The sequence below is a fragment of the Rhamphochromis sp. 'chilingali' genome, assembly GCF_963969265.1.
Source record: "Rhamphochromis sp. 'chilingali' genome assembly, chromosome: 9".
NCBI classification, from domain to species: domain Eukaryota; kingdom Metazoa; phylum Chordata; class Actinopteri; order Cichliformes; family Cichlidae; genus Rhamphochromis; species Rhamphochromis sp. 'chilingali'.
In genome coordinates this window covers 22,228,148-22,242,720 of record NC_137936.1, presented here as the reverse complement: position 1 = coordinate 22,242,720, position 14,573 = coordinate 22,228,148, and the positions used below count along the sequence as shown (strand labels likewise).

Here is a 14,573-nt window from a genome sequence, read left to right as displayed (position 1 = left end):
AAAAAGGGCACACACAATTCCATTTTCACAAAGACACACCCGTGCACATGACTACACACTTAATAGGCATGGACACATCCCCATTGGCGTTAAGAAAAAAATACACATTCTAAGAGACGGAAATATCGAGCTAGCACAGACTGCAAAGAGAACTTAAGGGCTGACTGAACCTCTGTGTTAGAGCTTTTGAAGCATGAAAATGAGAAAAAGCTCTTCGGGGGGGGGGGGGGGAGGACTGTGCTACAACCAAATTACCAATGCTACCTGCAGCGCAGTGAGACCTCAGCTGCTGTGCTGCTCCATCAAAAAGGTAACATCTCCCTTAGCTTTAAGCCTGGAGTGAAGCACTGATGAGAGTACTTCAGACAGGTACTGGTAATCAGGGCCGTTCACTAAGGGAGGAGAGCGCTAGCCCTCTAGTGTTTGCAAGGATGTTTTATTAAATCCAGATTGGAATGTGGACTGTGTGTGTAAAAGAAGAGGGCAGTATGACATAAAAACTTTTTTTCTACTATGATTCTGAGTATGATTTTTTTTCTAGCACCATGCTGAGAAGCATATATTGTATACCAGAAACACAAAAACCAGAGGTGTGACGCAAGAGTCAAGCAGACTGTGCTGAAAATAAACTCAAGTGTTCATTGGGAAATATCCACTGACACCGGTAAGAGACAAGAATACCTGCTGTCAACCTCTCACACTTTGCCCAACACTTCAACCTATGAATGCATGGCCAGACCATACATTTTAATACATAAAAGATGAAGGTTGCGTACAGGTCTAAAATGTCACGGCAAGGGTCAACCTTCAGTGTCAAAAAATAAAGCCAGTTTGACATTTAGCTAAAAACTCCAGATCGTCTAATGACTACGTGAGGCTGCTCCAAAAGTGACTCTTGTGTTAAAATATCGATCTAATGGCATTAAAAGCAGTCAAACCTTGATGCATAGCTCAGTATACACACGGTTTTTTCCCTTCTAACATATATAGTTTTTTCAAGTGTAAAATGTATCTAAGTGTAAACAGAATTTGTAAAATTTAACTAAAAATTTCACCACCAGGTGACAGTGTTTTACCAGAAAGTGTAAGTGTAGTTACCCTTATAGATGAAAGCAAGTAAATGCAGGTTTGGGGCTTTGACAGTGCAGCGCATTAGCGCTGATGCCTCACAGCAAGAAGGTTCTGGGTTCAAACTTCTTGGTTGGCTAAGGCTTTTCTATGGAGTTGGTATGTTCGCTCATGTTATGTTAAATGACGATGCTAGATTGGCTCCCAGTGTGGATGTGAGAGCAAAGAGTTTTCTGTTTTTCCATTAGTCTTAGACTGGGCTGGATATGATTGGGCTGTACCTTGCCTCTTACACTATGACTGCTGGGATAGGCTGGATCAAAGTGGTCTAAGATCCCCCAGCTAACAGTTTGTTACATAGCCATAGCCATGTCCTGCTGAGCTTAAATGAGCTGCTGTTTTATTTTTAAACAGACATACAGATGACAGAATTGTTAGCTCGTATGAAAATGAAATGTTTTAAAGTATTTTCTAAGTGCAGTTCAACAGAGCAAAGGATTTTTAACACAGTTTTTACAAACATACTAGTTTTATTTTGGATGCTGGCATTTACTTTGCACACAAATACAAAATTATTTTACAAAAACTACCCCTCCCCACCAATGCTAATACTGAGTTATATGTTGTTTTTGCTGGACAACAGCCTGCAGTTGTTTCTTGTAGGGAGCTGGTGAGGAGCTTTGTGGAGTGGTCTGGCAGAAATAACCTGCTTCTGAAGGTCAAGACAAAGAGATGGTGGTTGACCTTCGGAGGAAAGAAAATCTGTGACACGGCCCATTAACAACATGGGCAGCTACGGATACTTCTAAGTCCACCTGAATAGAACAGACTGAACTGGAAGATCAAAAGTGATGCTGCGTAGCAGAAGGTGACGAGCAGACTCCTCTTTCTGATGAAGTCCAGATACAGAACATGTTCGGCAAGATTTGGAGTTCTACCAGTTTGTGACAATTCCCCTATTTATTTTGCTGTTCTCTCCTGGGGGTCAGTGTCAGTGCCAGAGATGCCAACTGATTCGAAAGGCCAGAAGCATCATTGGCCAAAATTTGGAGGCGTCTGAGTCAATGAGGGACAGAAGGTCACTGAACAAACATGGACATCCCATCTCCCCTGCTCAACTCCACACCTGAGGAAGATTGCATTATAGATATTACCTGTGTTATATCTTCTTTATTAATGTATTATTAACATTAATGTGTATTAATGTTCTTACTCTTCCTTTAAAAAAAACTGATAAGTGCCCGCGTCACTTTTACTGTAACTATGTTGTTTAGTTATTGTAGACTGAACCATTTTTATTCTTTTCATTCTTTCCTGCTGCCATAACACAATCATTTCCCATGTGGGATCAATAAAGTGTCTATGTATCTATATGCCTATCTACCTGTCTGTCAGTCTTGAGTCAATCCGCAGATTTTCAGGGGAATCCAAGTCAGGGCTTTGTGCAGGCCAGTCAGTACCATTGACATTGTTCTTCACCAGGTGGGATGTATGGTTGTTGTCTTATTGGAAGACAGCTATCCAGTTTTGACGCTGACTGCTTGAGGTTTTCTTTTAAAATCGTTTTTCTTCTTGACGAGATTCCCAGTTCCAGTCACACTCAAGGATCCTCAAAACATAATACTCCCACCACCAAGTTTCACTGTGGGTTGATGTTCTTACGCCTCTCCTTCTTTCTCCAAACATAAGCAGTGTCTCTGTAGCCAAATAGCTCTAGTTTTCAGTTTCTAGTTGTCTAGCTTTATGTGATTAAATGATGCACAATCTTCAGGTTGTTTCAAGTGTACTTGAGTCTGGCTTGAAGGTGTGTCCACGCAGAAATTGAGTTTTTCCTCAGTCTACAGCCTTGCAGTGCATTTCTGTGCAGGGTTTTAGCGACCTTCTTCTATGAATGAGTGAACTCTTTCACTTCCTACCTTTGCCAGGCTTGCTCTGTACTGTGTCGCTCTCTTTGAATTTCTTGATTATACTTCTCATTCCAGCTTTCGACAATTATAAACCTTGTGATAACTTTGTATATCCATCTCCTGCTTTGAGAGCATCAACGATTCTTTTTCTCCAGTCTAAACAGATTTTCTTTTGTTTCTGGCCTGAAGCCTTCTCAAGTGAATAAATGGGAAAATATCCTTTAGTTTTAACTCAATTTTACATCCGTCGAGCTTTACAAAGTTAAAGGACATCAGGACTGGTTTGTGCTATTGCTCTACAAAAGGGTCGTTTTTCAGGGGGGTAACAATACTGAGCCTGGTATGTTTTTGTTATAATAATTATGTTATTGTGTGAAAATTGAAGTATTTTATGATTTCTAAAGAAAACTAATATGTTTAGAAATGCTATCTTGAAGATCCCTGATTCTGTTAAATTAAAAAAAGCACATGGGCAAATTTGGACAACAACTTAAAATGTCATCAGGGGGCTAATGATTTTGTGTACATCTGTAATCAAGAATTAATGTAAAGCTACTGTTAGACTAGCATCTTTCTAGCCTGCTTTTTCTTTCACTTGCTCTCTTCAGTGGTTGCCACAGCAGATTAGATGGCTCCATCTCACCCTAACCTTTGCAAACTCTTCTGTCAAATGAAGCATTTTAGATGTTCACTCTCACTATATCCATAAGTGTTCTCTTCTTCTTTTCCTTTTGCCAGGCAGCCCAATCATCAACATCCTTTTACCCAATATATCCACTCCCCTCTCTGTCTGCACATGTTACTCTCAACCTTGCCTCTCTTACTTTATCTCCAAACCATCCAACTGTAGCTCTCTCTCTGTAATATACTCAGTCCTTATCCTGTCCACCCTGGTCTCTCCCAGTAAATATTTGAGTATTTTAAACTCTGTGACATCAGGCTCCACTTCCTTCTTAGCCTACAGTTACTGTTCATTACACATAACCACAGTCAAAAATAAGTAAATATATACATAAACAAATTAAACAATAATGAAGGACACATGTTGCAAAGGAGACGTGTCTGTTTAGCAGTCGATGAGAAGATGACTGTACTTCTAACAGCGATTTATTCCCTCAGTCAACATTTTTTTGTGGCTTCAACCATTAGTTTCGGGGTCGCTTCAATACAGTACAAGGCTCATTTCGTAAATAACAGTCCTATTAAGCATAAAATAGGTTGTACAGTTGGGGCATGGCTCGCTTTTACCTACTGGTCATCAATATGATCGCGCTCATGTTCACAGAATCCAGTAATCAAAACAGTAATCTACTTCTAAATAAACCCATGAGTGATGTCCCAGCGACTATTTGCATCAAAATCTACACAAGTATAACGGCCAGTAGTTACACCCTTAATACAACTTCAATTTCTTATTAGTAGCAAACATATATTTTGTCATACTTACCCTTCACTGTGCTGTAGAATGGAGACCATCATCTCAACAGCCAACGCTCCGGCAATCATGGCAAGACCTGGTCTGCTGACTGTGCACTGCTGATCCAGAGTCCGATCCCGGGTTGACTATTTTAGCAAAACAAAACACAGCAAAAATAGTAAGAAGATCAATATAGAGAATCATGTCCTGGAACTCCAAAAAGCCAAAGGTCAATCCAGTAAACCTGAGAGGACTTTCTCCACAATAAGTAGAGAAACGAGAGGTGAGAAACCTTGGCACTGGCTGAAGGTCTTCTCCAGGGGAATTCTGACCAAGTTGCTGATCACAAACTGTTTATGACACACTGATGACTAGCGGATACTTCCAGTTGAGCAGGGTGTTAGTAATGCCATAGTATTTTCATAAATGGACCATTAGTGTCAGTGGCTGCAAACCTCTTGGCCAGTGTCAGTTGGAACAGGCTCCGGCTCACATGTAAAAGGGTAAGAGGGTATTGCTAATGGATGGATGAACGGATCATTAGTGTTTGTGCCAAACCTGCAAATATTCATTTTGGGGATATTACGCTGTGGACCACACATGCTTACCAGGGGAATGGCTACAAAATCTGACATGTAGCCCTTTAGAGTCAAAGGCATTTCATTTTTATTTTCTGGTCATGTTTTATTTTTGCAGCAGTACATTCTCACACTGAATATGTCCCATATGTTTAGACAATCTGTATCATTTTGCTTCAGGCCTGTCTCACTTAAACCTTTAAAACAATATCGTTAGCTTCATAGCATAATTGCCTAAGTCATTTGACTAAGTCAATGACTTAGGCACTTATGCTATGAAGCTAACGATATGCAAAACTCTATATTTATTCATTCACTGAACTCAACCTTAGATCAACATTTAGAATATACTGATAGCAGGCTCTGCCTCAAGTTCAAATCTTAGTATTACTTTAATGTTTCACAGAGAGACCGACACATATGGCATTTACAGTAGAAGTCAGAGCTTGCTTCGGCAAGCGCGTACGCTAAATTGGATACGATACAGAGAAGATTAGCATGGCCCCTGCGCAAGGATGACACGCAAATTCGTAGAAGTCAGAGCTCATTGCAGCAAGTTTCCAACAAATGCCACAGCCTTTAATAGCCTATGAAGAATCTTCGTGCATTACTCCGAAAAGGTCAAGAGAAGGAGAAAATCCAAAATCCCCAAAACAAAGAACATCCAGAGAAACAAGCAGAATGTGGGAATGTGGGTGTCGAGGCTACAAAGCTGCAAGTTCTGTTTTATTCTTTCTTGGGGGGGGGATTTGCATATTGTTACTCTTACAGAAAAACAATTACAACCATCTTTCTCAAAAATATGAAAACCAAACAATAACTAAACCAAATGCTGCATTTAAAAGCAACAGATTTTTGATGACTACGAAGTGTGCAGGCAACCTTAAACACAACACTGATGTGATGCTCCTAACAGTTAAGCATAAAAACAGGAATCATGTGAGACTTTCACTCAGGAGATTCGAGTTCATATCTCATATGGGACCGTAATTTTTTAATAGCAATCATTTTCACTTCAGCTTCTGTTTGCTTGGGACCATTTCAAAACCTTGTTTGCTTGAAAATAACATCTGAAAAGAGATTTCGCTCATGCGACCATCACTAATTTTAACTCCTGTAAACAACACAGCCGACTTTGCAGCAGCGTCTACCTGGTTTTGAGTGCATTAGGTGAGCTACTTAGTTGAGTGTATACTTGTTATCTGTGTGGTTTCCTTACATCTCCTGGTGCCACAACATCATTGCAGAAGTAGCAGCCAAGCTTGTGCCCTGGGATGTTTGAAAACAGGGACGATCCCGGGACAGCGGGCGCAGCACCGGCCGGTGTGGAGGATGACGAGGAGGCAGAGGAGCAGGAAGGGGAGGAGTCCGGCTCGGTGGAAACGCTCTGAGTGTTGGGAGGTTTCTTCAGGCCGTGGCGCATCACGACAAATGTGTCGAATCCTAGAGCAGCATTCACCACTAGCTGTGAAAATAACAATTATGGTAAATCATGGTCATAAAAGCTTTTTTACAAAGCAACAGAAAAAAAAGAATCAAAATTGCTTTGGCTTGATTACTGATATTTTTGCCATTTGCCCTGAGTACATTTTCAACCAGTTAAATGTGGCTTCTCTTATGCAGACAATAAGGGAACATCATGTTGGATTATTTTTAAAAAAATCAATCACATAAAACATTACTGGCCTCTACGGAAAGCATCTACATTTTTGGAGCAGCACTTGAAACAAATTTTGATGGCAATTAGCAGTGAAGTCTGAAACAGCTCCATGGCACAAATGGCCAAATAACCTCTCAGTTGAGCCAGCCATCAGAAAAAAACCTCATCAACAGCCCACTTAACAGCACACAGCAACATAAGAGTTGCATTACTGTTCCCACTGGAAGCATTACAAGTTCCTGACACAATGTTCAATAAATCCAATTTTGCATGGCAAATTATAAAATAACATTAATATAAAATGGTAAAGAGAAAAGTTGGACTTGAGTTATCAAGCAATCTTAGTTTCCCGAAGGAGAAGTGAAAGGGCTTCCCAATTTCAGATTCAAGCTTAAAGGTAAATAAATGAAAAACAAAGTTAAAAAGACATTAATGTCTCCTGCCAGAGTGCTGCACTGTGGCTTGAGGTCCAAAGTAACCTTTGAGCAAACAGATCTGTTTAAATCCATGGTATTGATTTCCTGTGCCACTATCAAAATACTCTCAACAAAGCTCATAAAGCCTGTTCTGTTTATGTACATCTGAGACTAGACTACAATGCGCCAGTAGAGACTAGATAAAGTAATAAAATCCTTTACAATTCATTGTGTAGATTACAAAAAGTCCCTAATAGCAAAGAATAAAACAATTAAAAAGGTGGAGTATAACATGCACTTTTAATCTGCAGTATAAAACAATGAACTATTAAAAACTTTGTTTCTAATTACTTTTCTTGTCATTTAGGTAAAAAGGTTGAATATTTACGTCTATTTTGGTCTTTTTGGTGTTTTATGTTTGACTTTTATTCACAGACTAGTTTGTCTAGTTGCTACACGACGCTGCTCAGTGGATTGATTTAGAGCTTTTTTGCTGAAAACAGCTGTCTCCTCTAAGCGAGTTCATGAGAGCGGCGACAGGGCGAATGTGCAGAACCAAATAATGAGCTGAAAGTAGCTCCGCTAAACTGCAGAGTTTAATAATAATCATGAGTGCACACTTCGTTGCAGGTGTCCACTTTCACATTGCATGTCATCATTTCATTCATTGTTTTTATGTAAAATACTATAAGTGGAGCTATAATCGAACCCCACCCCCGCACACACACACACCCTACCGCACTGCTTTGTGACCGTTCATTCTACATATTGTACCGTTCCTTCCTACCTTCCTCTTGCTGGCAGCGATAACCGTAGGCAGCCAGCGGCTCTCTCTTGTATCCATTAGTAAAAACACCACATCGTGCTCTTCAATTAGCTTTTCCAGCTGCTCGACATCTCTCTGGGCCTGAGACAGAGTGGCCTGAGAGAAATTCACAGGGTGGCCAGGCATGGGGATGCTCATATTGTAACCTTCTGCATTCTGCAATAGAAAGAAATAGAGGTAAGGAACGGCTTACAAATTGAGCAGACATGTGTGGTAACTAGCACGATATGTACAATATGTACAAGTCTTTTGTTTGCACAATCAGCTCTCTTTGACATTATTAAAATGTATTTGATTCATATGCATACATTATTTATGGGGAAACCAACTTTTAATACTCTCAGGAGGTATTCTTTTTCCAGTACATCTGGCTCAAATCTCTATAGTATAAAATATGTAAGGACATAAAAGAATAGTGCCATTCCAAAAGCACCTTAGACATAAAAAGAAGTCAGGTTACAGAAATCTTCTGAGACATGAAAATATGGATTTCCTCAGTCACAGATTGAAAATCTGCTGTCTGGTAACTGACAGACTGGGGAGATCAGGAAAAAAAATGGTCCTGTATAACTCAGCAGTATGAAAATAAAACATAAAAGATCATCTTAAAGTCAACAAAATATCCTTAAAAAAAGGCAATGTTCAGTCTTTTGTTGTCCACTGCCAAAATTCTCGTGCCATGTTTATCTCCAGGGAGCGTATACTCGACAACAAGGCAAACGGAAATGTCAAGAGTCATTTCATAGTCAAGAGAAGGACAGAAAGGGCAAAGCAGAAGTGCGAGATTTGAACAAGAAAAAATAAAAATGCCACTTTTACTCAATCAGTGGGTCTTCTGCCTTCACTCCTCACATTGTAAGTGTGGGAGCTTGTCAATCAAGTCTTGAATTTATATTTCACTGACGTAAGTGTTGCTAAGCTGCAGAGGTGGTAATCATATTCCAATTTCCTCTATAAACATCCTTAACCTACAGCCAAGAAAGACATACATCTTTTTGAGTGTGAGAAAAAAAAACTTTCTGGAAAAATAAAACAATCCAAGAAAGCCGCTGTTGATGATCCAGTTTTGATGAGAACAAATTTTAAGCGAGAAAAAGAAGCTCCTGGAAATGTCAGGTGACTTGTGTCAGGTGTTCGCCCACATACAAAATAAGAAATCTGCCTGACATTTTCAACATTGTGACCTTGTTTGAACCATATTCCCCCAGTTCAATTAAAGTACTTCTGCACTTTCAGCTCACCCTCTTCATATTTGTCTTTCCATCTTTCACAGTTGCACCTGACACCCATACGTTTGCAGAAAAACAAGCAGGGAGGAAAGCCAAGCAGGCACACGCTCACACTGTTACAAATAGGAGCAGGTGTGGATGCAGCTAGTTTGATGGTGAAAACACAAAGTGTCACGACACGTCATGACCACACGGGGCCACGTGTCCGTTTTTTCACTTTCTATTTCATTCCCAGAACATTCAGAGAGAAACTGAAAATAAGGGTGAGCCAGGGTGGCGAGAGACCTGGATGTCAAGTTGATGACATGACAGGTGTGTGTGTGTGTGTGTTCAACTTAAAAGGACATCACGTTTCTTTTAATGTGTGACACCATTTTCCCGTCCTAGTGTATCTCGTTTCACCGACACGTTATTACAGAGATGATTGCAAGCTCTGAAAAATCAATACTTTAACAATGAGGCTTGAATCTTACACAGTTTAAGGTAAATTACATCAGACGTTTAAACACTGAGGGAGTCGCTGTGTGAGATGTGACTGATAAAGGCACAGGCACGCTAGGGACACACAAGTTTTGAGACTCCTACACATGGTCAGTTTAGTTAAAACTTACAAGCTGACAAGAAGCAGAAGGTGTGAAAGCATTTTACACGCTGCTTTTCTTAGTCAGTCGTCTTCAAATGCTTTAAAAATGATTTAGAGGCTCCAGAAGTGGATTTCGCTCCAGATTTAAAAGTGAAGATAACGTGTTTGGTTTGTGAGCATTAGATGTGCTGTGAGGCTAATTTTATTATCTGTGCAAAGCAACCTGTCTGGATGCTTTTTCTAAGCTATGCCAAAAATCTCCTGGCAGTAGCTTTGTATTTGCTGTCCATTAGATTGCTATTGATTCAGTCAACTCACTCCAGCTTTGAAGTGTCATGTTTTCAGAAGGAGAAATCATTTTTGGCTTAAATGTTTATAGCTAATGTGAAAACAGTATGATTGGTCATGGAAACACACACACACACACACACACACACACACACACACTATAAATGGGTTCTGAGTCAATGAAGCTGTCAGATACCGAGATGATTAAATCTGCCACCAACATATAAAAGGGAAAACTGCCCAATCATTTTTTTAAGCTTCATGATCTTCTGATCCCAACATTGCATAATATTCCAGGACAGACAAGTGAATCACCTCATTTTGAAATGCATACTGCACATGTGACTCACGTTATAAATATGCAGCCAGTCTTTGCACTTTCTAGTCGCTTAATAGGCTGACCCCTTTCAAACCAATCCACAGCCCTTCTTGAGTGTTTGTTAGGCTGCTTTTTCTTTTTCATTTGCTGAAATATATACCCCCCCCCAAAAAAAAGAAAAAAGAAAACAAAAACCCCACCCACAGAGAACCCACTCATTAATTTGCAAAGTATTGAAACCACCAGCATTAATATGCATAAAAACCAACTCTTATTATTCTCCATGGTGTGTACTTCACATCTAAGTTACAAGAACTCAAACAGGAATACAATTAAAAACCTAAAAATAGTAAAATGGCAATTGCATTCAGTGCAGTTGTACAGTGATTACAAATTCATCTTTTTCAATGTTATTTTAAGATAATTAACCTCCATTTATCACATGAACACTGGCCTCAGCAGCACTTTGTGAGCATCATCAGTGACAGTAACTAGTAGGCACTGTGCCTTGTGTGCATTTCAAATGAGTGCTTGGTGCGATTCCAATATAACGCTGAAATATGCAGAACAGAATCACAGGATTTCTGAAGAAATGAATAACAGGGATTATGACAGACTGTAATCATTGGCTTCCAAGAAGCAGGGCATGCTTTAACTCTAAAATATGAGCAGAAATACAGGCGTCATATTACACAGTTAAGCATTGTTATTCGACGTACCACACCGGGAAAGATTTTGGTAAGTCGGTCAACAGCTGCCATGGCTTTGGACTTTCCACCTCCAAGACAGTCCTCAAACTCATAAAGCGGCTGCCGCACTGGATTGGAGTATGAGATCTTTGCGTTGTCTACAAATGTAATGTGTCGCACTCCCCATCCCTGGAGAAAAATGGAAAAACCATAATCGACCATTTACTGACATGAACACTGACCTAAATGGCGCTTTGTAAACAGTTTCAGTGACAATGAGTGGGAGATGGTGTGCCTTGTGTGCATTTAAAATGAATACTTAGTGCAATTATAATCTAACTCTGAAATAATGGGTGCATTAGTGTGCAGGTTAAACAACTGTATAATTTTAGTTCTATTCTACATTACACCAGGTTCAGTGTGAAAGACAATCAAATAACTGGTGAAAAAAAGCAAGCACCAAGGATGATGATTGTACCTGCAGATCAGAGCTGTTGTTTTTCACACTGAAAAAAATATTAAAAGCTGAGTAAGCCTTTTTAAAAAAGTTTTTTAAGTCACTGATATGGATGGAAAGGATTTTTAAAAATGAAAGAAAATCTATTTTGTCCAGTTGATAATTGGACAAGATTATATCATCACAAATAATGTGACATGTCTATGCTTCTGTTCTGTGAGTGCAAATTAATTAAAACGCTAAAGTTGTTTCAGAATTTCAAGTGGTTAGCAAAAGCAATTCAAGATAACTCATTTGCAGTATACTGTAAAATTTATGGCACACATCATGTTCAGACACCAAAAGTGAAACAAGTGGTGAACAGTGTGTCAGCTGATCAGTTTAAGAGAAGGTTTATTTATAGAGAGGTGCTGCCTACATCCCCAGAATGAAAAATAATTAACATCGAGCATCTTCTAATCTTTGTAAAACCTGGTGAACACATGCCACGTGGTTGGAGTGCAGTGGCGTAGGTTCAACTACAACCCCTGCTTTCCCCTCCTCTCTCTCCCCAATTTCCTGTCTATCTTAACTGCTCAACTATCAAATAAAGACATATAAAAAGAATGTAAAAAAATTGAGGTGTGTGACAGTGAAACAGTGAACCTGACAATTGTTGCAAAGCTTATGAGCTTCTGTTAAAGGAACCTTTGATGAAATCCTGACTTCAAGCATGTTCCTGTGAAAGTCAGTGGTTCCAAAAACACTCTGAACAAACAAGCATCATGTATGTGTATGTATACTGTTAACAGTGGAAACAGTAATGCTAGCATATTAGTTAGAAGAATAGTAGTCCTTTTTTTCTCTTTTGTATAAATGTAATCTGAGACACACAGTAATATGATAATAATGTTAAATCTACACTTTTTAGGATAACTGTCTTGATAATGGCACGGGGCTACTGCTTATTATTGTTGTATTAGCAGTATTTGTATGGATTGTCCTGTAAGTTGCAGTAACCTTTATACAGGTTTCGTAACCTGACTTGCGGCTACACCTTAACATAGCATGAAAAAAATAAATACTACCCATCATCAAAACATAACATTTCTCATCTTTACTAACATCAGTGTTTAAAAAATCTTCTGTAACAGTTTCTGGTTAAGCAAGTCATAGACCCTAATGAATTAAGAGCCATAACACTTTCCAAGGAGCACTTATCCAAATTCTAGCATACCTTCATCACCCTGTCTACCCACTGATTTGATTTTCTATCCTTACCATGAGTGTCCGGGCCACATTGCACCCAAGTGTCCCAGCACCTAGAAGGAGACACTTTGTGTTGATCACTTTGTCCAAGTCCAGGGAAGGAACCAGCCTCCATCTCATGAGTTTCAGGTTCAGGTCTACTGAAGACTCTGCAAGCCTATAAAAAATTAAGTAAGACAGGTGAAGACATACACGCACTAGCCACTTCACCAACTGTTTGTTATCGCAAATATCTAATCAGCAATCACTGGACATCAACTCAATGCATTTAGGCATGTAGACGTGGTCGAGACAACCTGCTGAAGTTCAAATACGTGTATTATTTATTTCACCGTTTGGGGTCCATGCATTCACTGAGGTTGACCATCCTGGGTCCCATGGCTCCTTTTGGATTTTTCTCCCAGCCGACACTCTTGGGACAAGCTATCAAAAAAGAAAAAAAAAAAACCAACAACAAAAAACACACTTGCAATGTAAAATAAGCAAAAATCATAAATGCATACATACATACAGAAACACTTTCAGGCTAGAACAACTTTAATGAAACTTCTAATACACCAAAACCTTTATTTAATTGAGATGTGTGGATGTTAATTCACAAACATACAGTCTACTCCCTCTCTATTTTCAGAATTTAGAAGATGGATTAGCTGAACCCGGTGTAAAGTTGGGCCAAGGTTGATTGGTTAATCCTTTTCAAAACAATATCAAATCATCAGAGTAGATGAATCATTTTTTGCTGCATGAATATATCCTCAGCAAATTAATTAAAAGACATTATGAACCACAGAGGTAGATTGAGGAAAACAAAGATTCCTTGTCTGAACTCAACAAAAACCTTTGCAGATCAAAGAGCTACCCGCTTTCCCATCCTGCTATTACCATTTAAATTACTTTCTTCCCTTATTCAGCAGATAAAGGAATAATGGAAACGCTTTGTGAGATTAGTGTGTCCTGAAAAAGAAACAGTGAGTCTCGGTGGAAAGTGAACTAAGAATGCGTGTTCAATTTACTATTAATATCCACAAGTGTATGTATCTGAATACATGCACACATTCACATGAATACAAATACAAATGCACCGATATAAAAATGCACAGCAGCACAATGCAAACTGCACCAATGCACCCATACATAAAAAGAGAAACACAGAAAGAAATAGAGATTACCAGAGTTGCTGGGAAGCTCAGGTAGTTTGACATGGAAGATGACGCTCTGTTGAATGGAGCGGCTTCCCTGCAGAGTTCTGTCCCTAAAACACAGCACCTCCACTGTGTCCAGCTTAGACTTAGACCCCCTGTAGTGCACACGTACACACACAAGATGCTACATGAAATGTTGAAAATATACACACACACACACATATATATATATTTTTTTTTTTACATGTAGATATCTCACATCCATCATTGTGAAATACACGTTAATGTGCCTGTTGCTCCAAAATAAAACTCTGACACCTTATACAGCCGTACTAAAACACTTCCTCTAATATGGTCCTGAAAAACTGAGTCACGTTACACAATCAAGCTCTGATAAAAGAACTGAATAGGCAAGACATCACAGCCATCGATGCCAGTATCAACAGTTTATGTTTAACAGAGAGAAAAAATGTAGTCAAGCACAGGATCGATGAGGTTTGTTTAAGATAAAAACCTGCAGAGCATGCATGAGTTGATATCACAGAAAACTATTGCTAAACAAGCCTCTGTGGGAGTTCCTTTTTTGTACAATAGAAGAAAAAAAATTTAAATGCCAGAAAAAAAGAGGGAAAACTAAGCTCTGTGACAAAACACTCCTCAATATAGACCTGAAATAAGAGTGTGCAACGCTTCTTAACTGATATAAAAGCCACAATTAGAAACATACAGAGATAATTTCAACGACA

General features: G+C 39.2%; 1 protein-coding gene across 2 annotated transcripts in view; it reads right to left on the bottom strand.

The window, feature by feature from the left end:
* atg7 (ATG7 autophagy related 7 homolog) overlaps positions 1-14,573 on the bottom strand; it is a 57,980-nt gene that overhangs the window by 35,233 nt on the left and 8,174 nt on the right. For both annotated transcript variants that reach the window (XM_080890432.1, XM_080890433.1), the window contains exons 9-15: positions 13,855-13,982; positions 13,018-13,108; positions 12,698-12,842; positions 11,011-11,169; positions 7,834-8,028; positions 6,190-6,435; positions 4,423-4,538 (exon numbers count right to left, since the gene is read on the bottom strand). In XM_080890432.1, the coding sequence (XP_080746558.1) occupies positions 4,423-4,538; positions 6,190-6,435; positions 7,834-8,028; positions 11,011-11,169; positions 12,698-12,842; positions 13,018-13,108; positions 13,855-13,982 (1,080 nt within the window). The remainder of the gene's footprint in view (positions 1-4,422; positions 4,539-6,189; positions 6,436-7,833; positions 8,029-11,010; positions 11,170-12,697; positions 12,843-13,017; positions 13,109-13,854; positions 13,983-14,573) is intronic.